The following is a 27,945-nucleotide window of genomic DNA, read 5'->3' as shown; positions in this document are numbered from 1 at the left end:
TTATAACTTATGATAATATAGGCTGCTCTTGTGATGTCTGGACCCAGGCACTTTGGATTCTTTAGGGTTTAAATAACCCCGTGTTAACCCATTCTTGGATTAATATTGGATTATTTGATCCCTAAACAACCCAGAGTGCCCAGTTTCAGAAATCACAGAAGCAACCTATGATTAGGACAAATATAAGGTTGTAAAAATATAATGGTTGTAAAAGGAAACTGGGGTTGGGAGTGTACTACGGGTAGAGTGCTTACTCGCAGTAAATTATGGGTTGATTAAGGCACAATTTCCCATTATGTGTGAATGTAGACACTGTTTCCCCTTCTACAAAAGTCAGAGTATTCTTTCATATATGAAGTAGAATGAGAAACATTGAGATTCTGTTCCCACATGAACAGGTGAACTCAGATCTAAATCTGCAATGTCTTTTTGACACATGTAAGCCAATTCAGTTCCACTTCAGAAAATTGTTCAGTAAATGGCCACAAGATGGAACCCATGTTGGACATTAAATATTCCAAGTGTGTCTGGGGAGCCTGTTTCTTCCTAGTGTAATTTTAGAGCACTCAATGTTTGTTTCTCCTGCTGCTGCTTTCCAATAGGATGCTTTTAGAGATTTGTAACCAAATATACTGTTGTAAAGGAACACTTACACTGTAGCTCAGTGAAATTTGTTAAAATTACACATCAACTAGCTTTATCTTTTCTTTGTAAATCTAAGAATGGTGTGGAGTGGAAACTGCCTGTATTGCACTCTTCAGTTGACAAATTAGTGTGCCAGAAAAATATTCCACCTACATCTGGATTATGGCAATCTATAATCCAGCCATTGTCATATGTTTTTCCATATGACTGATAGATTTTGTTTACTTGCCAGTTTAAGCCAAGCTTGCCATGAAGCATTAGAGTTGAGCCTCTGTCCCAAACTGCACCATATAACCAGCGGAGAAGAGTAAAAGGGGATGGAGCGCAGAGGGAATGAAACAAAAAGATACACAGAGAAAGCAATAGTGTATGTTAAATCAGGCAGATTGAGAGCAACAGTACAATATAAATGAGGTATCACTTGAAAAGGGCAAATGACAACAATCTTACGAAACTGGATTTTGTTGTTAGCAAAGTTTAGTTTCAGAATTAGTAAAAGGTTATTTCAAAGTAAAGGAAGATGCTATTTATGATGTATTTTAACTACGTATTATTAGTATCTACACTGTTTCTAGGATTAAAATACTACTACTACTACAACCAATAATAATCACCATCAACATTATACATGATGGGAGAACAACATGGCAAAGGATAATGCAAAGAAGGAACACAAGAAAGGTAATTTAAGCAATACCTGTGAATGGCTGCAAACAGATCCTCAGTAGTCCTCGGTCTAGTTGGCAACGTCACCACTTCACTGTCTTCCCCATGATGAGGGCTCTGCAGTGAAAAGCTGTTTGCTGCATCTGATTCAAATGCTTCAGCTAAAATGTAAGTATAAAAATTACATGGCGTTCAAAGCTCACAGCACTGGGGGAGAAAAGTTACCTGAGTTCAGTAACCCATGAAGCAACAGACAGTGTGTCCATTCCCTTAAATACACTCAATCACACTTTCGTCTTTTACTAACAAAATTATTTTGAGTCACTGCAGTCTGCAAGCTATGGCTTTTACTTATTTACAAGGAACATAAAATTGCCTTTCAAGTTTTTGGGGTTCTGCCCCTACTGTCAATAAGAGCTAACATTACTGTCTCTGCAGTAAAGGTATGAACTCATTCCAGGTTTTTTAAAGTAGGGATACGGTTGAGCAAACCCTTGTAGATAGCAGTGGGGATTCTTTATACAGAACTCCCCCAAGCTCTGCGATTTCCTATGCTCTTCCCTTAAGATCCCACCCCACCCCCAAAATGTCCAGGCACCAGCTCATGAAGTGACTACGGGGAACAAAAGGGGAAACAGACTCACCACATCCAACCCTCTGAGACAGCTGCCTGTCTGCTTGGGAGAAGCTGTCTCCATTCCTGGCACAAGTGCTCCCATCACAAACACCAGCTCGCTCCTCCTGCTTGGCCTCCGGTGCAGAGACACTGGTTTTCAGGGTTTCACACACAGACAACCCTGCAGCTCCTCCTCCTGGCACAAGGCTGCTAGAGTCCATTTCGTAAGAACGGAGTCCATCTGAAGCATAATCTCCAGGCTGACTGCACTGTGCAACTGTAGCATCATTTGTAGTTGCATTTGGAGAGCTTCTGACTGTTTCACCCACTTCTGCTATTTTTTCTGCTGCAACATCGGGCTGTGGGGGTGGCACAATCAGGAACAGTTTGGGTTTCTTCGAAACAGGTGGCGGCTTCTTGTTTGGCGATATACCCGGATGCTTGTTGAGAGATCCTGCCTGCCCCTGAAAGGATGAGCTTGCAAGATCACAGTGAGACCCTTGGTTCTGCCCTGGTGCTTCTTCAACACTGGCTGGCAGTGAATCACTAGCAACAGGTTTGGCTAGGCTGGCTGCAGTTCCGGGCATTTTACCATGGGTAAGTTCAGGGCTACTATCCGTGTAAACTGGGTAAGGCCTCTGACTAGGGCTGTAAACAAAGCTTTTCTCAAATGCTTTATGGGGCTTTGCCTCATCTTCATCCAGGCTGTCATTGTGTCCTGTTGACACACATGCTTTTAAGGACAACTGTGCTGCAAGAGCGTCAGTCAATTTTTCCTGAGTATTGGTATCGCAATCCAATTCAACTGGCTGGTCAGCTTCTGACACAGTAACTTTCTTCACAGACCTCAGCTGTACCATTTGCAGTGCTTGAGTGGTTACTAGAGGCATTGCAGGCCTAGAGGGATCTTCCTTAGTTAGTACTGGTTTTATTGTGCTGGGACAAGAACCTTCCTGATTACATTTCCTGAAAGAATATGTTTGGTGTTTATATGCATCTTTTGTGAGTCTGGGGTCCAAGGGTGGTGCTGCAGGCAGTTCTGAAGAAGAAAAAGGAGGCGGAAAGGGAGGAGGTGGGACAGGTGATAATTGTGGAGTGAAAGGACTCGGTGATTTATCTTGACAATTCAACCATGGCATGCTGTGGGGAAATGATGCTCCCGTAACAGCTTCTGGTGGGGGTGGTGGAAAATTGGCAAATCCAGGTGGAAGAGGCAGATCCATGACATCTGTTAAGGGAGGTGGTGGGGGAGGAAGAAGTTGGTCAGCCAAGTCTGGAGACATTAGTGGAGAAGGATGAACTAGAGAGAAGCTCAAGCCAGGATCAGATTTCTTCACACTCACATTTCCTTCGGTGGATGTATTGGAAGAAAGAGATGTGGAGGAAGAAGACATTGAAACCGAAGACAGCAGGGATGACTTCCGTTCAGGCACTTTAGGCTTCATCTTGGTTTTTTCATTCCCCGTTGACACAGATTTTAGAATTACAGGCACTGGTGTAAGTGCTGTGGGTGTGTTGGACTGGCTGGAATACCCACTAGATGGCGATGTAACTCTGTGTGGCTTTTCTGGAGAAGCGGCAGTCGGTTTGGTCAACCCACTGGGCACATGCCGTGCAGAAGCCTTGGAGCCGTCGTTAAGGTGACTGCTGACATTATAATCATTCAGCTTGGGAGCAGTATTAGCTGAATGAACTCCCGGGGATTTTAAATGATCCTCTGGTATCCCAGGACAGTCACTATAGTAACTCCACTGATCAGCATACTCAGACTTGATGCTGCTTGTCTCACTCTGGGAAGGTGTGACAGCACAGATGGAGTACATATTTAGGCCTGCTGCAGACACCACGCTGCTGCTGGCACTCACAGAGCTCTGGCTACGAGAGCGCAGCACCCAAGGGTCATCATAATCACTGCTAGGACTCTGAGACGGCGAGCTGCCATTTTTGCACTTGAGGTTCAACTGTAGGGAATGATGAAGGCTGGCAATCAGTGTGTCGTCCAGCACTTGTCCATTGGACTGAACTCTCTTCTTGGGGACCCTTCTAAGAGAGTCTGTTCGGGATGGCGGCAGAGGTGGCTTCTTGGCCTTTTTTAAGGAGATGCTTCGTGAGAGAGACTTTTCACTGCAGTATGACAAGTCTCCCAGTGATTTCTTCTCAGCTCCATCAAACACATTAATGATGCTATGCCTGGGATCACCAAAACCATTATTATTGCAGGTTTTACCAGACTTGAGGCCTGAGTCCACATGCATGGATGTATAATAGCCATCATGGTCCACAGAGTATAAAGAACTTGAGTCTTCCTTGGCAGAGACTCTTTCAAGACTGCCGGTACTCAAGTTGCTCACGGGGGTGGAACTTCCTGGAGTGATACAACTAGGTTTAGATAAGGGTGACTCTTCATTTCCAGCATGCTTGAACCCACCATACTCTGAGCTGTTCTGAACTTTGCCCTGTGTTTTATCTACTGAGTAACCCACTTCATTCCTGCTGTCACTATCCTGAGAGTGACTCGAACAACTGAGATTGTTCCTACCGCTGTAGGCCACGTTTTGGGGGTTATGCTCTACAGTTCCTTCACCACTGAGGCACACTCCTGCATCTCCAAGGGCAACCCCCATTACAGCATTCGATGCAACAGTAATGTCCGAGGACTGTGACTGTGATCTGGTTTCACTCCAGGTACTACCAGAAGAAAGATGCTGTTGATATTTTGTGCTAACTATGCTGCTGGCGACAAGATTGTCTCTAGCCTTTGAATATGAAGAGTTGGTGATTTTACTATCCATTGATCTAGCACTCTGTGTAGTGTGAATAACAATCACCTCTGAAGAAGATGACAGGGTGGCATTTGGTATGATGCTGGTTGCATATGCCGCATGTGGTGAGACCATGCATGCTGGGCTTTCTAATTCTTCACGCTCGGAATTCCTTATTTCTTGAGACTTTGGCCTTTGAAGCACACCTGTCCTACAGCTGTTCCTCCAATGGTCTATGCTATTATCCACTTGCAGTTTGCTTATTGAGTGTGACAAAGTCTCACCTCCTGTTGATTTGGAGAGGCTGTGCCTACGCTCCAATAACGGTAGGGACACTCTTGCCCCTGACCGAGGTAGACTGTGAAAACCCAGGTCATTGTTTAAGCGAGAAGCAAAAACTACACCAGCTGAATCGCTCATCACTGACATATTCCCAGAAGAACTGGACAACTGTGACATCTGGGCTGCAATTCCTTGACCTTTCTGTGCACGTATTCGCCTCACCGAAGGTGGAACCACTTTGACTTCATCTGTCTGACAACTGGTGTCCTTGGTGTCACACTGCTGCACAGAAGAGCGATAGCTATCAAGTCTTCCTAGTGTGGAATAGTGATCAGGGACACATAAAGAATGGCCACGGAAGTCACTTTTACCAGAACCAACTGTTGAAGTTAAAATAAAACATTGTTACACAAATGACAGTTTCAACACATTTAGATTTCTGCATTCATTAACAAAATACACATCAAATGGTTGTATTTCATTTGTTACCATGGTGGTTATAAATATGGTAATTTGTTCCAAATATCAAGCAAGTATCTTGAGCACTAATGACTCTCTGATCATGTTGAAATCTTAAAAAGCTGATATGAGAACGGCTGTCTTCTCATCTAAAAGGTAAGATCAACTGAGAACAATCAGTACCAGCCTACTCAGTTTCTTGTGCACTTCACTACAAATACATTTAAATCCTATCAGCCACTGTTAGTGGCAGTCATAATGTTTGTCCAGTAGTCATAATGTATGTCAAGCACATAAGAACATTGATTTGAAAGGTTCACTCCATTTTCAATGAAAATCATTAGCTCTATTCAATCTAACTACACTTTGTTCCTACAAACAAGATTAAACTTGTAGTTTATAGCTACTCTTATTTCACATGGAATGAAATGGGACCCCAAGTTGTAGTTCCAGTTTTGAGGATAACAGAAAGTCAGGAAAAATGCAAATCACTGCTCACCACATGCTAAGGCAGACTCTGGATCTTTGTCCAGACTGGACAAAGCAAGAGCCCATCACAGGTTAATGTGGGACTATGGTGCATGATAACTCTGACCAGGGCTGCTGTGATTTGTGTAGTCCAAACCCACCTGGGGAAGGTTATTTAATGGTTACGACTGATGACACCACAAGCCCCAGCTATTTTGGGAGTTGCATATTCATAATGATGGCTCATTAGCCACCCTGTGCATGCTGGTATACCTTGTGACATCCAAACCTGGCAGGGTGAATGTTTGGTGTGGTTATCACACAAAACTCATGGTCTCTTTTAGGGTTGTTGGGTGGCTTCCTAACCACCACAAGCTCCCATCTGCACCCAGTTTGGGCATCACAGCAAGCCACACTGGCAAGAGTAGCTATGTAAATTCAGCCAGTGCACAGAGGCTGGTTCAAAGCTACCTTTGTCTACCATTAACCAATCAACTCACTGGGTAGACAGCAGTGCCTATGAAAATCCAAATCCTTTCCTTTGAGGTTGACCGGCATTCCGAGACCATAGAAACTTAATAGACAAAATGATTTATTCATAAGATTAACATTTAACTTTTCAAACTTTCAGGGAACTCATTTAACAGTGAGTTGTCTATGGTTGCAGAAAACCAGCGTATTATATAGCTTGCTGGGATATGCTCTAAGCTAGCCCTTTGGAACTTGTTGTCCTCCAGAATGTGCTGGCCTATAATGCCCTTCATTCCCCCATTGGTGGGAATTCTGCACACCACTTTCAGGAGGGCACCATGTTTGGAAAGGCTGTTCCATGAGCTGCTGGCTTCGTGGTTGCCCTCTATGAATGGAGACTCTGCCTTCAAATGCACCCACCACACTTTCATTGCCTTTCCATTAGTGGCTGTTTTAACTGAGAAAGGCCAATAAACACCTCAGGCTTCTCCAGAAGACAGCCTGAGTGCCAACGAGCTGAGAAGCAGGCCGTTTAGACTATTAAGATCCATATACACCATTACATTAAATATAATTAAAACAGCAATTTTTGTAGTGCTGTCATCATTTTCTTTTTTGCCCTAGTCCAAATTGTACTTCAATGGTGTAAAAGAACAAAAAAGGGGCAGGGAGTACTTGGTTATCTGAAGTGCTGCAGGTCACTGCAAAGGAACAACAAAGACATTAAAATGTCTGCTTCTGAGCTGCTCTTGAGAGTTTTTATGGCATGTCAGATAAGGAGCTCCCTCCTACAGCCTTTCAATACACTTAATTGTTCAATGCAATTGGACTGTGAAAAAGTAAGGGCATTCTTTCCATAAATTTTAATAGCTGCTTAAGCTAAACACATTTGTTGTTTTGCTTGGCATACAGCACACCAGAACTGAGAGGACAGAAGAAGGAAAAGTAAGGGCAAGGCCATATATGAAACATTAACTTGCTTTTTACTCTTTCAGTTCAAACAAAATTAAAGGTTTACAAAGGTTACAAATGTTTTCATGCATTTTGCCTGCTTTTAACATATTTTTGTTTTCCAGCAAGCATAAACTGAAACACAGGCTTCCCACTGAAGTCAATGTTGTCTAAGTAGAAACTTCGTAGTGGTGAGAACATGACCTTTACAATTTTTCCAGGATAATGGGCTCCAGTGAAAATTTCATTATGTTCCTTCAATATAAATGGCAATATATGGCAAGCAACCTTACAATTCTCAACAGCAGGGCTTTATCAAAAGGCATAAGGGGCCAAGGCAATCAAAAAGGGAAAGAAATCCACCAATACAGACAACTGTGAAATTATATCTTCTCAGTTTCTGCAATGAGAAAAATGTGAATTTTGCCAAGCTTTTTATGTAAAGCCAAACAGACACAATGTAAGTTTGCATGGAAATGTATTACACCATCACATTTTTCACATGCAATAATAAGGTTCATAGGAAAACCTCATCACATTAAGAGCCTAATTCTATGTATGTTTGTGGTCAATGGGACATACTGCCTACAGGTTTTGCAACCTCGCTCCTAAGAATGCAGATTTGAAAGAGAGAGGGGCAACCCACAGCACTTAGCCACTCTCCGTCTGGTCCCATCCACTTTTCCCCTGCTGGCCAGCTGATAGAAAAGTCCAGAAAATAACTTTCCTACAGAAAAGTCCAGCAATCTGGTACTACTCTAGTAGCACCCAAATAGCAACCCCACCGCAGCCAGGTCAATGTACACAGGCTGGGAAAGCAAGAGTCCCAACTTGGCTTGCTGGGAAGGGGAAAGGAAGTTTTCTACTCCCTCAGCCCCTGTTGCAAGGAAACAGTGGTTCTGATGCGGATGGCGTGAAGAGGGCATTAGCTACTGAGCTGAGTGGTGGGAAAAACACTTCCCCAACACTGTCCGAAACATCAGAACTGAAACCCCAGTGCAGCCAAGATGTAGTCTTGACCCCAATTCAATCTCCCACTCTCTTGTGGCTGGGAAACAGCCATCCTTGGGACTTTAAGAGGCCCTTATCTGTCCATTGTGGGCAGTATTTGTATCAATGTGCAACTGCAATCCATCACCACATGAGTTTTCTCAAGGTTGCCCATCTTTGGCCTACCCTTTCAACATGGGAACAGCTATCGTGGCCACACCTGCGTCTCCTTTCTTTCACCCAATAGTCCTTTAAAAGGATAAAGGCAAAAAGTCTATTTTTCCAGGCCAGAAAACAACAGAAATCTATAATAATTATGTTGCATTCTCTCTTTCCTGCCCAAATAATAGCAACAGAATGGTAGCCTCCAAATGCCACCCAACTCGATGAAATCTAGGATTACAGCAAAGAATACTTAAGGCAAGTTGTAACAAACAGGAATCTATAGATTTTGTCAAATTTGTGTTTCATGGACTGTCAGGCATCTTTTGTTTCATTGTTTGCCTATTGAGAGAATTGGTATTTTTATAGATACACAACAATTTTTCCCATTTGAATTAGTGCAACTGCACATTTACACTAGTCCCCTACAAGTCATCTCCCCCCCCCCCCCGAAGATTTATAAATGAGAAATTGGTGCAATTCAGAAAAGGCTGGTGTGCTACAGAAATGCACAGATTGGATTCATAGAAATTTCAACTCATTTGAATCCACTGTGGATACTTGTTTCTGAAAACAAGGATGCTAGAGGGTTGGGAAAGGCTGACCTGCTTAAGCACTTATACCTACTGGGAGCAACCAAAGTTCACTTGCATTAAAGTGTAGATCAGTGGAGCTTAGCTAGACTCAAGCTCAAGAATGCAACATCATGGTCAACTATATTTCCTTGTAGCACCATCAATTTTGTGTATCAAGTTCCACATCCTAAAGGTATTGAAATCAGGTTTCATGACTGTATGCGAAACAATGTCAGAACTTTACCACCACAGTCAGAAACACCCAATAAGATCCTAAAGGCTTGATCCCCACTGTGTATAGGCATTTGCGTATGCTGCCACTCACAGTGACCTGGTTCTCATGTCACAGCTACCTAGGGTTTGTTTATTTATTTAAACAGTGGGTAGTTATGAACAACCTAGGCAACTTTTAGATGCCCATCTACTCCCACTAAGCTAAGTATGATTCTTCCCTGGGCTGTTTAGCAAGATGTCCAAATGCATAATATTGTGGGCTATTGGGGAAAGGGCAACTCAATTTAGATTGAACAATTCCAGGATGTGCTGGTATGACATCTTCCCTAACATTTTGTTCAGTGGAACAAGAAAAGTGGAACTATGACTTGGCATCCTATCTCATGCAAATAAGTGGATGTAGGCATGTTGGAGGTGTGCAGGACTGTCAAAATACGTGTAGGATTGCATCTAAACATGGGTGTGTGATGCTATAATGAAAAGTTTCTATTTTTTCCTTCATGGAAAAAACAGGATTTCAAAGCAGCCATCCCATAAAACTTAAATACCAAATACCAATCCCAAATTGCAGAGTAGTTTTCTACCTTGAACAAGATATTAAGGACCATCTGAGAAGGATGGTTTAACTTGGGAGTCCTGCACTGAGCACTGGATTAGACTCAATGGTCCCTTCAACTCTATGATTCTATGATTGTATGATTCCAAACAAATGGCTAGAAATGCTGAAGGGAATAACATTCCACCCTTTTCAAGAGTGCTACTTAGTCTAGCAAAAGGAGATTACTGCAAAAGACTTGGGGATCATCAGGCTTTGTCCTGAAGCCTTAGCTTCTACCCAATGCTCTTCTTGTATTACATGTCCAGGAAGACATGAGTGCACTTTTCATCCCAACACTGTCTGTCCCAATAGAATATCCTAGATCTTACCCATATTCTGCATATACTCTTATTGCTAGATCTGGGAGAAAGGCAATTACAAACTATCCTTTTCCAAATGGCTAATTATTTGACGTTTGAATCAAGCATTGCCTAGAAGCGGGAATATATTAAGCAGTTCCTGGGTAAGAAAAAGTATGTGCAAGAAAGGAATGATTGCAAATTAATAATAATCTCTTCACAAACACTTAAAAATAGCAATTTGGTCACAGTCTAGTCATTTACGGCTCCGAGAGAACCATGTAACTAGTTTTATCTCCCTAAAGAGGCTTGTCTTTCTTGAACAGCAGCTCCATCTGTCTAAGGATAAATCACTTTTAAAACTAAGAACTATATGATACTGCATAAGGAAATTCAAAATCCAGCCTATGGTTTAGTTGTTTGAAATGACACTAAACTTTAGTCTATCCAACTCCATTTCTTGATATATATGCAACTACTTTGTATGAACTGTTCAGCCATGTCAAAATAATGAAGAACTCACAATGATTTTTGATCAATTACTAACAAATGTGAAAGAAAAACTAGAGTATGCATTCTTGCAGCTTTCCTTCATCCATTGTATATAGCAAACTGTGTCAGCTGTAACAAGTTACTGCATCCAGCAATCATAATTCTAAAATATATTCTTCTAATCTTATCCTTGTCTAGTTAGCATGATGGCCACCAGTGAAACAAACAATCCACAGGCTGTTGGGTATGAGCAGAAGAAGGTGGGTTTCCTGCCTATGGCACATCAGCCACTTCCACTTTTATTCAACAAGTATAATCAGCCTGTCTAGGTTGTGGAATGTGACGCATGAAGTTGAAATGCTGGGTTCCTTAGACGCTAAAAAATCAGGTGGTTAATCTAATAAACTACAGGTTAACCACTAGACAACAACTAAATCTCTAAAGCCACTAAACCCAACGCTTTAGTTTATATGTCACACGAAAAAAACTGCAAAGGGGCTGGTCATGGCTACTTGATTAAAAATGAAATGCTCATAAATGCCTATAGATACATGGACTGTTTTAACTATGGTCTGTCACTATCTGTCAACTAGGTAAATGTGTCCATTTTGGTGTCCTACAATAATCAACAACTAAGCCACAGCTTGATTTAAACTGCTAATTCAAAGAGGTTTATTTTTGTTTTTAAGTAGTTAATTCGTACCTAACTTTATACTGTATGCAAGGGAGTCATCTAGGTGTGAGTGTGAACACTCGGAACCATTCCAGTTATCACTGCCTGTGTTATACTCTCCATGCATTTCCAGTTCCAAAGCAATGGCAGATGTCTCATTTATTATATTTCTTTACTGCCCAATAGCCCAAAGGCTCTCTAGTCACATGCCTGTTTATGGATATCTCAATGATTCTGAATGATTTTTTAAAAAACTTGTTCATTATGCTGCAGTTTCAAATTCTGAATTAGAAACTTGAACTCTCATGCCCTTCAGTTTTACTATAGTACAAGAAGAATTATCTGTTAAGCTAGCATGCAGATGGTGCAGGGTTCCAGAGGGGCCCCCATCTTTTAAGTTTAATCCATTCTTGGTCAGTCTGGTACCCTACAGATGTATGCTGCAATCCTCTAATTCCCAGACAGCATGGCCAGTTGGGAAAGACAGTTCTAATTCATCCTGCCAGCTACTGATGTAAGTAACAAACAGGCATGGCTGAACTTATGGGAGAATTCTTGGATTGTTAAAAGCTTTTCTATGTAGGCTTTGTATCTGCCTGCTTGGCATTTATATTATGACTCTCTTGTTTCTACTGATTGTTATTCGCTGTGACTATTTACAACTGTATCAAATAACCATGGTGGATCATGGCCATCAGTTTCTCATTTATAACTGACGAGAAAATTATTTATTTGCAAAAGTACTGAAGGAATGTAAACTTCTATCTTCTATCTATGCACTTTGTTCCTTATAGCTGTAAGGCACTGTCAGGGTTTTCCAAGTGCAAGAGACTGTGGTTATTCTGAAGGTGATCAAACGGTTTACATCACTTCATTTATTTATTTATAACATTTTTCTGCCGCACCCATCGCAGAAGCTTCGGGGTGGTTTACAAGGAGGATAATAAACATAGAATAGAATAACATAAAAAATTCAGAGTATCTCGGCCATAATTTAAAACCAATAAATTAAAAACAACAAATTAACAATTAAAATATTGTTTGAATAAAAAGGTCTTGGCCTGGCACTGAAAAACAAATAACGACGGCGCCAGGTGGACCTCTCTGGGGAGCGCATTCCATAAGTGGGGTGCCACCACAGAGAAGGCCCTCCTCCGGGTACTCACCCTCCTAATATGTTTCATGGAGGGTTCCTGGAGAAGGGTCTCTGCCACTGATCTCAAGGGGAGGGAGGGCAGATATGGACGCAAGTGCTCCTTTAGATAACCAGGTCCCAAGCTGTTAAGGGCTTTATAGATGATAACCAGCACCTTGAATTGGGCCCAGACTTCAGTGGGGAGCCAGTGAAGCTGACGGAGGATTGGGGTTATATGAGAACAACGCCCAGTCCCCGTCAGCAACCTGGCAGCTCTGTTTTGCACCAACTGAACTATCCGGACCGTCTTCAAGGGCAGCCCCACATAAGAGTGCGTTACAGAAATCTAATTGGGAAGTTACCAATGCATGTGTCACAGTCGCCAGGCAGTCATTCTCCAGGTAGGGACGCAGCTGATGGATCAGCCGAAGCTGAAGGAAGGCGCTCCTCGCCACCGCTGTTACTTGAGCTTCTAATGACAGCTCTGGGTCAAGGAGCACTCCCAAGCTGTGAACCCTGTCCCTAAGAGGGAGTTCAGGACAAGGTCCAGGTCCCCCATCCCGAAGACCGACCCACCTACCAACAGGACCTCCGTCTTGTCTGGACTGAGCCTCAGTTTATTGGCCCTCATCCAGCCCATTACCTCGGCCAGGCACTGGTTCAGTGCAGCCACCGCCTCAGCTGGATTAGTTGAGAACGAGAGGTAGAGCTGGGTATCATCAGTTTACTGATGATTCTGCAGCCCACACCTCCTAATGACCTCTCCCAGTGCTTTCATGTAGATGTTGAATAGCAAGGGGGACAAAATGGACCCCTGCAGAACTCCATGGCATAGCTGCCATAGCACAGAGCCATAGTCCCCCAGCACCACCTTCTGGAATCAGCCATTGAGATAGGAGCGGAACCACTGCAAAGCAGTGCCTCCAACTTCCAATCCCGCAAGCCTATTCAGAAGGATACCACGGTTGATGGTATCGAAAGCCGCTGAGAGGTCCAGGAGAACCAACAGGGATGCACTCCCCATCTCTCTTCCTGCACAGGTCATCATAAAGGGCGACCAAGGCAGATTCAGTACCGTACCCGGGTCTGAAGCCAGACTGAAATGGGTCCAGATAATCAGTTTCATCCAAGAGTGCTTGGAGTTGTCCCACCACCACCAGCTCTAACACCTTGCCCAGAAACGGGATGTTGGCCGCCGGTCTATAATTGGCAGCCACCTCTGGATCCAGGGATGCCTTCTTTAGGACTGACTGGACTACCACCTCCTTAAAGAGGCAGGTACCTGGCCATCCCTTAGAGAGGCATTGACAACCTCCAGGATCCAGGTCCCAATCCCGTCCTTGGCTTTCTTGAGTAGCCAAGATGGGCAAGGGTCCAGTAAGCAGGTGGTAGGACGTACTTGTTCAAGCACCTTGTCCATATCATCAGGCTGCAACAACTGAAACTCAACCATCAATTGTGGACCAGATGGTAACATTGGCACCTCCCCAGTAGAATCTGATTCACTAGTAGAGTCCAGCTTGTGACGAATCTGAGCGATTTTCTCCCTGAAATGCTTGGCGAAGTCGTCACAGCGGGCCTCCGAGGGTGTCACGAGATCTTTCTTTGGGCCCAGATGTACCAACCCCTGTAACACCCAAAAGAGCTCCGCTGGACAGCATTGTGAGGAGGCAATGGAAGCAGAGAAGGATTTCTTCTTCGCCGCCCTCACCGCCACAGCATAGGCCCGATAATGGGCTCTTGTGTTTGGTCAGATTCATCCCGTGATCTCCTCCACCTACGCTCTAGACGTCTCCCAACCCGCTTCATCGCCTGTAATTCAGGTGTATACCAAGGGGATGAACAGGCTCTGCCAGGTGGGAGAGGACGCTTAGGAGCGATCGTGACAATAGTCTCGGTAATTTCCCCATTCCATAGTTCGACCAAGGCAGCGACAGGAACACCAGCCTTATCAACCAGGAAATCCCCCCAGCACCTTCAGGAATCCATCCGGATCCATCCGGCTCTGGGGGCAGACCAGCACATTATAGGATATAGATAGAAACTTAGGTATTAGAAAAACTGACAACATGTTCAGAAAAGATGTGATTCAATTTACACATGATACATCTAATTACATAATCTGTAACAATTTTAAAGGCCAGGTTTGATAGTACCTTCTCATGCATGGATATCACATCCATAGAGGAAACAGCATGTACACTGTCAACCAAAGTGATACATTTCCATTACCATATGGACATGCAATAAGAATATCTCTGTAGGAAAACCATCATATGTGAAATGGCCTTGAAAATGACCAGACCGTAGATCTGTTTCAGTTGTTACTCTTTAGTATGTCAAAAGCTCTATTGATAATACTGAATTTATACCAATTTTAATGCATTCTTTCAATCCAAATCCAGCCATGAATGTTTTCTGCACTATAGGAATATAGTGTGAAATAGACATGCTCAAATGTAATCCTGAGACGTATCTTTTAAGTCCATGTGAATAATAAGCAAAATCTGAAATCAGTTTCTTACATTCCTGCAGATTTCTATCATCTCAATACGTAAGTTCTTAAAAAGACATCTTCACATGACATTCAGTAAAATCAATAAAAAGGGAAACATAATTTCTAGGGGCAGAGTAATCAATTTATGCATTAACTATTCTTTTTAATGATCAGGCACATATTCATTTTAAACTTTTAAGAGGCTATCAGACTGTATTTACTTCATGAATGCAGGTAAATGTTATGATTTTAGTGACATTAAGCAGTGATTATTAAATGGAATGGAATACAGTTCTGATGAGCCATACCTAGCTCTCTTTGGATGTTGTCTGGGATTCCTGTAATAGTCTTTCTCCTTTTCACTTTCTTCGGCCGCCTTACCACAGTGTCTGTGTAAATTAGAGACCTCCGTATGCTGGCTTGGCGGTCAAAATTCTCCCCTGATGTACAGTAGAACAAGCAAAGCACCATTACTTTCAAGCACGCTGACATCATGCACTTTCTTCCACTTGCTTATTGTAGAAATGAAGAAAAGGCATTAATATATGATGTTAGCTCAGTCATACAGAATGGATATACACTGAAGGAAAAGATACAGCATACCGTCACTCTAAGGCTTAAGAATGGAAGGGACTAGATTCTCCCACCAAAGGCTTTTCTCTTTGCATCTGGTATAAGCATATTAACAATCCTTGTGGATTGTGCCAGTGTTGGTCACTTATGGGTGCATCACGTTAATGTTTGACCTTTTCATGATGCTTAAGAATGGAAAAGAGAGATTGGTGTGCTCTTGTACAGCTATCAATCCAAGTAATATGTACGGTCTATTTCTTTATTTGCTTATGACATAGCTATTGTCTTCAGCTATGACACATAGCATAGTTTTAAGATAGTGCATGCAAGGTGAAAGAGTCTGGGAGACATTCAGAGATTCAGGTTTCAGATTTGCCAAATAAAATGTATATGCCTCTGAATTCTATTATATTTTAAAACTGTGTTGTTTAGCTGTATTTTTCCTAGTATTTTAGAACTCAATGATGGAATCAGAAATATCAGAACAGGTAAACCCTGATCAAAAGCTTCACACTCCAATCTGTCCCAAATCAGAGATAGACAATGTGATGCCCACAGTCACCTGTGTGTCTCTGACACCTGTTCTTGGTGACTGCTGAAATGTATTGCCCCTCCCACCTTTTACTGATTTATTCCTGTTTTTATGTAGTGTGTTTTGCTATCAGCAGGTAGAATCACTTCAAACCAAACTGAGGTCTTCCAGCTGCTGCCTCCTTTATTTCCTGTTATTGCCTCTGGATCAGATGTGGGATTCAGAAATGTTCTTAGCAAATGAAGATGACTGAAGGCCAACACGGTCTTCTGCTGCATGTGCCGTCATCAAGAAAAGAGTGGGGGAAAAGAAAAAAGGACTCCTGCCCTTCTGTCCAGGGGGAGAAAGGACTAAAAGAGTAGATGGATGGGGAAAACAGCTGGGAAAGGTAGTGTAAGCCAACTGTAGGCAGGGTCAGTGGAGCTAACGGTGAGATGAAAAACAGCAGGAAGCCAGCAGGGAGAACCTAAGGTGGAAGCTGGAGATGGGTCAGGTTCTTACATATCTGAATGGATGGGGGCAGTACATGCATGGGAAAAGGAACAGAACACAGTTTGAGTTGAAGGAAGATTTTTAAAAGGTGTGACTGGGTTTCTGTGTGTGCTCAGAGCAAGCAACAGAGAGAGACATAGGTTTATTCATGCATGCAGGGTACATGTTGGGTACATGACAACCTACTCTGTGGCACAAGCTGTGCAGTGTGGGTAAAATGGCTGAAGGTCCACAATGTCTCTGACAGATAGTTGGGTACACTGTGGATTGCTGCCTTCCAGTTCTTCCACACATACTCCAAGGACACCTTGGAAGGAACAAAACTCCCTGCCTCATTTCTGCTTGGGGTTCAGTGTGTTTTGATTCTCTTTGAAACCTCCTTTTGTAGGAGATTCTGAAAGCTGTCTGTCAAGCCAATTCACTATCCTCCTTTGGATAGATCTCCATCCAAGTTGCCCCAGAGATACCTTGAAGGGACTGCCCGTGGATGCTCGGAATTCTTTTTTCCCCTAAATTATGTACCCCCGCCAAAAAAACTCTCCCCTGCACGAGAAAGCTTGCTTACGTTTGCCCTGAACTTGTCACATTCACACCATATTACACATGCACTTCTAATCTCAGTTCTATGTATTAACTGATGGATACGGCATTTTCTAAAGCCACTGAACCCAAATGAGTTTTGACAAATTTAAAAGTATGCATGCTGTCTGTAAGAGGAAACAGCCTTATAGTTGACCGTATGCTGTATCAACCTTGGGCCCAACAGCACAACTGAGGTTGAATAGCTTTAAACACATTCACTTTTCAATGAATAAATAACATGGCCATTTTAATTTAATTTACATTCTACTTCTTTTCCCATTGAAGGTGGTTTACAAATTAGTTAAACACTGAAGCATTTTAGAATTAGAACTTCATTTATATATTTACAGTCAAAATACTTCATGTTCTTCACATTTTCTCTACCTTATAAATCCACAGGATGGTTTATACAAACATTTGCATCGGCCAAGTTCTATTCTACAGTAATTTTATTCTTCTTTAATTCAAGTAAAGGAAAAGTGGCAGGTATCAGGCCTCTTCCAAATTTTATTCTAAATGTCTGGATAGACAAGTTATTTCTCACTGAAAAGTGCATTTGGCATTTGCTAGATCTGCGAATTGTGTGCCATACGTGTCCATACTTCATCAGAGTGTAAGACACAAATGGGAGAAATTCCACAGACTTAATATATATTCAGAATACACACAAATAGGCACCACCAAGACTTCTCCAGAACACAGAAGCAAAGGTTAAAGAACATCTGTTCCATCCTCAGCTACCATACACAAAGGGCTTGCTTTCCCCTGGATAATATTTGATATTATTCTATCAAAGAAATCGTTTTTGTTAAGTGAAACCTTTGCAACACTACTAGTTTAGCAGATGAGGAAGTGAGTAGCATCAGGAGTTTTAGAGATTAAGGGTTTCAGTCCACAGACCTGCCCTACTGTGCATGCTGAGAAGGGAGGAGTAATTTTGTTTGATTTTCACTGAATAGAAGTACTCCATCTCCAATCACAAAAGCTACTGAAATTCTGTGGATATTCAAAAGTAGCTCGCTTATATGACTTAGGCTTGAGAAATAGGGACCAGTAGCCATAGCAGGAAAAAGGGTCATAAGTTTCCATGTATACAAAAAGCTGTATCATGGTTGTTCACACTGCACCAAAATCCATGATAAGGATATAGTGCCAAATGTTACACAACAAGTCAGAGAGTAAATACAGAAAATTAGGAGGTAACTAATTGGTTAGGCTATAGTTTGGTTAAGATTTTTTTTTTCTGTTTCATCAGATTTCTGATCCAATTTATGTGTGTGATAAAATTATGCTCACTATTTTGTATGATTTTACAGATGGATGGTATACCAAGTTTCCATTTATACACTTTGGTGAGTTTCCACTTGGTAAAGGCTGGCTGTATTCACCCAAGATCACATGTATCAAAGCTATTAGGAAACTTGCAAATAAAGCTTGCTTTTATTTAAAACTTAAATTTGCATTTTATTGTTTTAAAAACAACTTTTCAGCAGCCTTATTTGGCCACAATCAGGCAGAACATTTATACATGCCTGCATAAATATCTCTTGTTCACCAAGGAGTCCAATAAAGTCAGTGATACTGAAGTAATTTGCAGAATGAAACCCTTTATCTTTTATTTATGCTTTAGCTCAGCATCACCAGCTCCCATTATCATGTGTCCCAGGATGAATGCATTTAGTCCTCTGAAGACTAAAACTTTGAGTATATCCCTCCAAAGCAAGCTCAGCTTCTGCTGACCAAACTAAATCCGTTCCCAAACCTGGATAGTCAGCAGCAGCTTGTCAGATTAATGCGATGCACCCACACCTTCAGGTTACCCACCAGATTTGCAGTAATACTACAATCTGTCCTGCTGAAGGGCACTAATACACAAACTAAAGGAGGTCTCATTTGTTCTGCAACCAAGTGGAAGCTCATATTTATTAATAACTAATTTTATTTAAAAGTCTCTTAATTTCTAAAAATAGTACATCTTTGGGTAATGTTTTATTTCATAAATATTAATATTTTTGTGAGTAGCAGACTAATCCATTGTTGCTTACTTAGACATATATCAACATTATTATCCTCTGATAAAAGTTCAGACAAGGAGGCAAATTTATGTCCCCAGTCTTTACATCTCAATTTTGTAAAACAGTGGTGTAGAACAAAAATATTTATGGCTATCTTCTTTTCACAAGTAAGTATCAGAGGGGACATTTCTCTATAAGTTTACAGTACAATCTTATACATACTTACTCATAATAAAGTTCCAATGCAACCTTAGTTTCTAATGAACAACTTGATATCTTCCAGATATTTGGATCTACAACTTCCATCAACAGCAGCCAATAGTAAAATTTTCTGGGAGTTGTGGTACAAAACATCTGGAGGATAGCAGCTTAACTACCCCGCTCTGAAGTTATTTAGTATAACTGAATTTATTTGAAGGGTTTTTTCCCTATTTCTAGGAACAACCTTATATACTTTGAGTATTAAATGGGATGAAACTGCGACTGCTCTAAATATATAATTCCCTTACTGTTAAAATCCTGTTTCATTTTGTTTTGTTTTGGTCTTTTAACACTTGTGCCATCCATACTTTCCAGAAGGCATAACTTGGTAATGGAAGCAACTAGATGTATTAGTTTGTGTAATTGTTTAGTGAGTGCAGGAATAGTTATAGCGACATCCACTAGTTTCTGTCCTTTAGAATTTCTGCATTTAGAATTCCTTCCCTTAGAATTTATTTTTTAAACTATTCTTATTGGTATCAACTTATTGCATTACACTGAAATTCTTGTTAATAAGATATTAGGGTTAAAGGGCTATCAGTAAATACATAGGAAAAAGGAGTGCCTGAATAAATTGATTATTAATGAAATACAGCCAACTGCCATAACAATGTAAAGTACATTATGTAATTCAAAATGTAAACAACAATAGGAGGGTATGGGGCTTACCGGATCTCATCTACTTGTGCCCCAGGCCACCTAGACTTTGGCATATGCTTGCAGAGGAGCCCTGGGCTCCTTGCTGTATCAGGTACCTGCATGGGAATGACAGACCCCTGTCTCTAGTGGAAAAGGAGTACAGTTCTGCATTTTCTCTCCAGCTGTACAAAAGGGAATCCCATAAAACAAAATATTCCCCTTTGCCAATGTAAAAACTGCCATACTTCTCTTTACTTCTGTCTTCCTTAATTCTGGAAACATATCTGGATAACTGATGGTTATTTTATTTCAGAAAATCATGAATCAACCATTGCAGTTTTGTCCCTTCCTCTATAGTTACTCACTAAATAATATGAAACCTGTATCATACCTATGACAGCCTAATCCTTATGTGGTAACCCCCTCCTAGATTACATCTAAACAGTGAAAGATGCAGACTTTATGCCTTAAACACCAAGCTAGCCTTTGTTTTTGCTCCCTCCCACACTATTCTGCATTGCTTAACTTCCCATCTCATTAAGAGTTCTTTAGAACTCAAAGACCAGGTTCACATGTAATGTTTACATATGGATCCTTTAAGCAATAGGTAGTAAGGGCCATGCAGGAGTTGAATAAGCTACCTTCTGAACACTCTTCCTCAATAAACAACCCAAGATATCCTGGGTTGTGCTACATGACATTAAACCTAAAACTCTGAGCTATTAAACAACTGGAGTTTTAACACAGTTTTTAACACAATCTGAGTTTTAATTTATTGGTGCATAAAAACTCTGGGTTTTTTCTCCCTCAACAACCCAGAGTTCTGGATTCAGTCATCATGGAACATGACTCAGGAGTAGGGTGTTCCTGGGCTGTTTACCAAGTAGAAGTAGGAGTGGTCAGGAGGTAGCACTCTTACTCATGATCTTTAAACACTCCATGAGGAATAACTGGATTATTCTGTACAAGCAAACAAACTTGTTTTAATCTCTGGTGTACACTGGTGACATATTCCTGATCACCTACTCAGCTGAGGCTTGTCATGTCATCCAAACCTGGATGGCATGGCTTATTGGAGGGGGAAAGAACCATCAAATAACACAATGATAAGACATATTTGAGGTTTTATCTGCTCAAACAAGCATGCCTGGGCAACTACTCATGAAATTGTGCCTGGCATACAGCAGCAAACACTGCAAACTGAAATAAGCCATAGTGGCTTTAATAAATCACAATGACTTGTTTTGATTTCATGGACTGAGTCAGTATGAGCAAACTGAATGAAACATTTGCTCAATATTTTCAGATGTGTTGGTTTAGCCAAAGGAAGATCCTGATCTGGATTTAGAATTTTCCTTGCAGGCCAGTATGACTACTTTTGGTTTTATATTCATGTGGTCTTCTGTGGATGTTACTTGAGAGTTTCCAAGCTGATTTCTATTACTAAAATTTCATCTGTGAAGCTAGCACAGCTTTTGTAAACAGTTTTAAAAGTGCTTCTTATTGGTAGCTATCATTTTAAGGCTAAGATAGGTGACGTATATGCTTCATTTCAAAGGTCCTTAAGCATACCACTTGACTGTATGCACCACAAATCTTTCTACTATGATGACACAAGTACCACAGTAGAGAAACAATGTGAAATTTCCTTCACTGTTTAAAAGAGAAACAAATCTTAAAGTCTTACAAAAGAGTAGTTAGGAAAAAAACACATTCAGTGTGAATCTTTTTGTTGGGAACCTATTACTACTGGGTTTCAAGAAGCATGATGCTAGAGGTGCCTTTTTACTAACATTCTTTATGTTTCCTTAAGAAGGAAAGGCACTTTTTTGTTCCCCAAGAGTTCACTAGTAGTTTAATTAGTACTTTTAACAAAGTTGTACTTCTCTTGTAAGTTTCAGAAATACTTCCGTTACATCTTAAATCACAATCCACAAAACATATAGTTACATGAAATAAAAATCAATATCCATTTGAGATCTCTTGTTCTTCCTTGCCGCATAGCAAAAAGTTACTTTCATGGCTTACCTGTTACGTTAATAGGTATAACATCTGTTTGGACTGCTTGAGCTTGCTGTCGCATTTTCTCTTCTGGTGTTGGCAAGGGAAGCGATTTGGTCCAATTTGTTTGAGTGTTGATATCAGAAATTTCATTTGAAATTGGTGTTTTGGGTCTCTTGATACTGATAAGCTTTTCCTCTTCAGAAGAAGGGGTTGAACACTATAAAAAAGGAACACTAAGTAAATTGTTTGTTTGACTTGTATGCTGCCCTGTTAGCCATAAGGCTTTCTGGGTGGTTCACAACATATTTATCCTGCTGATGTAAAATAAAACTACTGAAATTGTTCCTAAAAAGCACCGCGTATTACAAAACAATTGCCATGCTTTCACCTTTACAACTTGTAGAAAGAAATAAAGTATCGAGAGCTTGATCTATCTACAAATGAATTAAGTTTTCTTAGTTTGTTGCCAGATCTTGTACGAACAAAGAAACACTACGTAATTTTAAAAGGGGGCTTTAGAGCTTGACTTAAATCTTCTTATACAAGATAGTATTCTGAATATTAATATCTAATACAGTGCTTTAATAGAAAAAACAAGAATGTCATAATAATTCTTCATTTTTTTTAACCAGAAATGATTTGATAAACACCATCTAGAAGGTGACTTGGTCACTTCACATCCTATCTGTGTTCTGAAGTTCCCATACAAGGGTCAAATACAGTCACCAAGAGGCACTTCTATTCCTAGGAATTCTATCTATTCCTGTTCTATTGAACTAGAAGATGACAAAATATGAGCGCAGTTCCATCTATGAAGGTACTATTCTTTTGTACTGATGGTCAACAAAGAGGGATCAGGAAGTATAACCCCTTTATTTCCTGTAAGCTACAGTTTTAGACATATCTTTTAAAGCAATTTATTGTGTGTTGTGGTACATCTCTTCTTTTGATCTGTTAGCTTCATTACTAACAATGAAAGGAAAGCCTTCTTTTCAAAAAGTCACTTTGTTTCTGCTTAGGACCAAATATTGTCATATAAGCAACACAACTTCCAAGAATATACTACAATCTATGAAGAGCACATTACAAAACCAGAAATCTTGGGCATGATTTAAAGATAACATGTAAGCATCCTCTTCATATGTTGTGTGCCTTAAATAAGCAGATCCATTTCCAAGATCTGTTAAATGCACATATTATTGACCAAAAGTAAGAGCTAAAGTACACTTATGTTTGTGAAAATTTACTGTGATTAAATTTGAGAACTCATACTATAAGAAAAAATAAGAAGAGGTCAGTTTCTTACTCTCTTCCAAACAGCAAAGTATGTGAACACTAAACAAGCACTGTAATTTCAACAACTTCACAGGGATAATTTAAATGCCAGTAGTTTGCATAGTTTGAATAGTGGTTCTATCCTCTGTTATTTACACCTGTCATGGAATGCAAACTCATACTTGTGTCAGTTTGGGTTACGTCTCTGACCAAAGTTAAGAGATTGACTGATTTCAGAACTTTATAATTAACCCTGTCTACTTTCTTGCTATTTAAGGCCATTCTTTGAGGCAAGCAAGCACAGCCCAATATAACAACAACACTCAGACACAGCACTGAACTACTTTAGCACGATAGTTTTCATTAGTTTTCTGATAAATATTAAAAGGTATTTTTTCTATTTTAAAATCCCACATCTTTAAAATTTGTATAGCAATGAAAACACTAAATAACAGTCACACTCAGATTTTTAACTATTTGTGTATTTTCTGAATCATAGTAGATGTCTAAATGGTATGCATGATGCTCATTATAAAGCAACATAAATGCTGAAAGGGAAAGGGCATCTTAATTGTGTGCTAGTTTTAAAGTAAATCATCTATTACTGTAATCTACTCAAAGGCATGGTAAAACTTATTTTTCATTCTGCATGTCCAGAGCTGGTTTTGAAGATGCATGACCAGCAGAAATTAGTAAAATGCAGCTTTTATTTATCTTACTATAATTGCCAATAGATTTTGCCCCTTTTCTTCTACACTTATGGGCCAGGAGGCTATTTCCTCAAACTTGGTGCCCTGTATGATAAACCACAGTAACCTACTTTGCTTGGCTGACACTGTCATAATGAATAACTGGGACATTATGGCAAGCCTATACTGTAACCAAGAACCCAGTTGCTGCAAGCCAGTCACCAGGAGCTGATGGGTAGGATAGCTAAAGTAGGGGTTTCATTCAATGATCTGCTTTACATATAAAGCTCCACAAAATATGGCTTAACTGTGGGCTATTAACCAGAATTCACAATGAACTATGACTTCTCTTTGTGTTGTTCATAGTTAACACAGAGTGAAACCATGGACCAGGGTTCACATGTAATTATAACCAACTACTCAAGAACAACTTATACTCAACCCATTCTATTAAGTTTTTATTAACTGCAGAATGGGCCAATGTCTGGAAAATGTCAACTTTAAAATTCCTAGACCTATCAACATCCAACAGTCTGTGTGGGGTGCACACTCATTTTAAGTCAATCCTTTTCCAATTTGAGAATACTAGGTCAGGTGGTAATGGAAAAGGAGCAGATTGGTTTGCCCTGTAGATCAGGGATATTTAAGAATACCTAATAACATTCTCTACAGAAGTTATTACTACCAAAGATCCTAACAGTTTTATCTTCCCTATCATTAGAGATATAAAAGGTTTAGATTTCGCTTGTCTCCCGAGCTGACCAAAGATAGCAAATAATGGTGCACCAGTCAACATTAGTCAAGAGTATTCAAAGAAGGTAAAGTTACTTTGCTATCTAGATCCAAAAATCCTACAGAACCCTTCTGCTTCCCTGACAGTAAAAATGCGACTATTTGCTGCCCTTTATGACCCTCAAAATCAGCAGCCTGAGGCAGCTGTCCCACTCTGCCTAAGGGAAGGGCTGACCACATCTCCAAATATAGCTGCATGACAGATGTGGACAACTTGTGGTCCTCCAGGTCATCTGGTCTGCAACTTTTGTCATCCCTTTTTATTGGCTATTCTGGTTCCTAGGACTAAGAAGAGTTCTAAACAAAAATATCTGGAGGGCCACAAATTGCTCACCCCTGCTCTATGAGGGATCATTAAACTAATAATGAGGTTAAATAGGCAGCTGTTCCTATTTTTGTCACACTGAAACCAGGGATATCAGTACCCAGAACAATGAGTAAAACATTCTCTGAAGCTAAGTAGAATATATATCTTGAATTTACTTAATTTCACAAAGCATGAAAATCAAACACTACAATTTTTCTCAATATAGTGCTTTCTTTTGATGAGGTAAAGCCCTACTTTTTATGCAATTAATTTATTATGCAGCTTTCAAGACTTCTCAAGCTAAGTTACAGCATAAGAACAATGCAAGCATATGATTAAACTCAGATTAAATATAAACAATTAAATAAAACTAGTCTTAGTAAAATTCCATTTCAAAGTGCCTGTCATGTACTTAAGCTGCAATCCAATGCATCTTTATCTTAGAATAAGCCCAACTGAATACAATGGGACTTGCTTCTAAGTAAACAAGCACAGAAATTACTTTTAATTTACTTACTTCATCAGCCCAAATGCTACCAATTTCTTTTCTTGCTTTCAGAATGTTCTTCCCTATAATTTTTTCTAACAAAAACAGGTTTTGTTCTCATATGTTCTATTCAGTGGTCACCTGGAAATGCAGACTTATCCAGTGGCAAACTCAATTTCCAAAACCTCCCCTTAACAACAAAGAAACTTGAAACTTTTAATCACTGGGAGTTTTTCTCACATTTATTGCACAATGCGATTGGCTCAGGAAATATATCATCATTAGAAAAGAAACACAGCTAAGCATACAAACTGAGTTTTCCACAATACATCAGAATACTATCAATTTCAGTTCTTATTGTTTTCATTCCTGCTTCTCCTAAAAGCAGACCTTCAGATTGAGTTTTAAGTTTTGCAAATTAAAACCAAGTTAAAAAATACAGAGAATTGTTTATTTTATGGACTTGGGTATTGATATTATCAGCCATGAATCCATTTAAAAACATGTCCAAAGCATGATGGATTGTCATCATGAATGGTTTAGGGTGGCCTAGAGTGGAGTCCAAATCCAGCAAACCTTTTCAACTATGGCTTCTTTTTTCCAAACAAGACAGTACCCATAGAATATAGTAGAGCTGCTTAGGGTGGCTTGACATAACATCCAAACTCAGAAGAATTGCTTCAAGTGTGGATAATTTAAAACATCAAAGAACTGCCTTGCAACAGTGGTTTTTAAAAAAACCCTGCCAGCTGCTTCTTGTGAACAATATCCCTTTCCCTATTACATCTTGAAAATATACCAGTCACATTATTCCTCTACTTTATCACCTCCCTAAACAACAATACTTATTTGTTCATGTTAACAAAGTTTTGAAAGAATATGTTATACTTTTCTTCACCTTTGAGGAAATTTTCAGAAATGCCATGTTATTTTCCCCTCCAATCTGAGAAAATTAAGCATTTTTACAGACACCCCAACAAAGAGTTAGGAAAATGTGTGTGTGTGTGTGTGTGTGTATATATATATATATATATTGTATTTTCTCCGCCTTGGAGAAGATTTGAACATACTTAAAACTTTCAGGAGATTTGTACAAATCCACTAAAGTGCTAACTATTCAGCTATAGTACAGCAAGTATTTGCATGAATTCCTCTGGATTTTTAAAAAATCTACAACCCACTCTGCTAATTATTGCGAGCACACTCATGATTATGAATAGATAAATAAGCAGAATAATGTGCTGAAGTTGTGCTGCTCAGGTTCATGGGATACCTGCAGGAAGGCATCGGGAAGACAAAGAGGAGAAACAAGCCATAGGAAGCCATAGAGCACCTGTCTGTGTGCCTTGAATAATGTCGGTTTATGACCAAACAAATAGCCTACTAGAGCAAATTTTCAGGATGGCTTATTGTGACATGTGATCTGGCCCAGTGTCTCCCTTACTCCCTCTTGATTTTTGTAGAACTGAGGCCCTTACTTGCTTGATCCACAACAAGAATCCTGCTTTATGTGCTCTTCTTGCTGGAAAGCATACAAGGCAGGGGGTCCCTAATACACACTCTTGTTCATTAACAGTCTAGAAATGCCCAGATAACGTCTTGCATTTGGAAATGTATTTTTCCATTTCAAGCACATTTAGTTTGTTTTTGCAAACAAACAAACAAATAAATAAATGGAAAAGCCATAAAAACCTACATTGTTAACATTTCAGAACTGCTGTAAAGGTAATTATTCATAACACCCATCTGAACATCTGCAAATGTTAACAGGAAAAAGTAGTCTATTAGGGTTCTGTATTATCAACACATGAGTTAATATAAAAAAAAAGAATGGGAGAATTCAGTGTATTACAATATTTATTTTGTACAGAAGCAGAAGGTGATACTTTAAAAATAAACCCACATATGAGAGCTGAGGATATTTAACATGACAGCAACATCAAGCTGCAGAGATTGCAACTGGATGAACTAGTTTGGGGCTAGATACCTTGATCTTCCATGGAATCAAACAACAGCAGGCACTAAGGCAAGATTGAGGGAGGCAGTCTAACAGACTAGACTGTTGAGTGAGAGAGAAAAAGAAAGTGAATTGAGTGGCAAAGAAAAGAGAATGGAAAAAATCAAACATGTAAAAAGACACAACAGGCACAGTATACATAGCGATAATAGTATACATAACATTCAGAAAGTAGAGAAGAGTTGCTAATGGACACATTTTACATAAAGAGAGAATGCACACAAGTGAGGAAGAGAGGGAAATTAGATAAAGCATACTACTGGGTTGCCATGCTTCAAGTAAAAGCTCAAATATCTTTTTTCTGT

At 40.1% G+C, this 27,945-nt stretch overlaps 1 protein-coding gene across 12 annotated transcripts in view; it reads right to left on the bottom strand.

Moving 5' to 3' along the window:
- NHSL1 (NHS like 1) overlaps window positions 1–27,945 on the bottom strand; it is a 180,404-nt gene that overhangs the window by 5,358 nt on the left and 147,101 nt on the right. For 5 of the 12 annotated variants that reach the window (XM_044423652.1, XM_044423692.1, XM_044423667.1 and 2 more), the window contains exons 4-8: window positions 27,611–27,682; window positions 22,098–22,290; window positions 15,284–15,415; window positions 1,956–5,351; window positions 1,343–1,472 (exon numbers count right to left, since the gene is read on the bottom strand). In XM_044423652.1, coding sequence (XP_044279587.1) covers window positions 1,343–1,472; window positions 1,956–5,351; window positions 15,284–15,415; window positions 22,098–22,290; window positions 27,611–27,682 — 3,923 coding nt within the window. Of the gene's footprint in view, window positions 1–874; window positions 927–1,342; window positions 1,473–1,955; window positions 5,352–15,283; window positions 15,416–22,097; window positions 22,291–27,319; window positions 27,378–27,610; window positions 27,683–27,945 lie in introns of all 12 variants that reach the window. The other 7 variants (XM_044423660.1, XM_044423685.1, XM_044423725.1 and 4 more) reach the window with 5 other exon arrangements.

Source organism: Varanus komodoensis, unplaced genomic scaffold (assembly GCF_004798865.1).
Source record: "Varanus komodoensis strain SLA01 unplaced genomic scaffold, ASM479886v1 scaffold1, whole genome shotgun sequence".
In the NCBI taxonomy this organism is placed as follows: domain Eukaryota; kingdom Metazoa; phylum Chordata; class Lepidosauria; order Squamata; family Varanidae; genus Varanus; species Varanus komodoensis.
The sequence above is the reverse complement of the archived record's forward strand: the minus strand, read 5'-3'. Positions and strand labels throughout refer to the sequence as shown.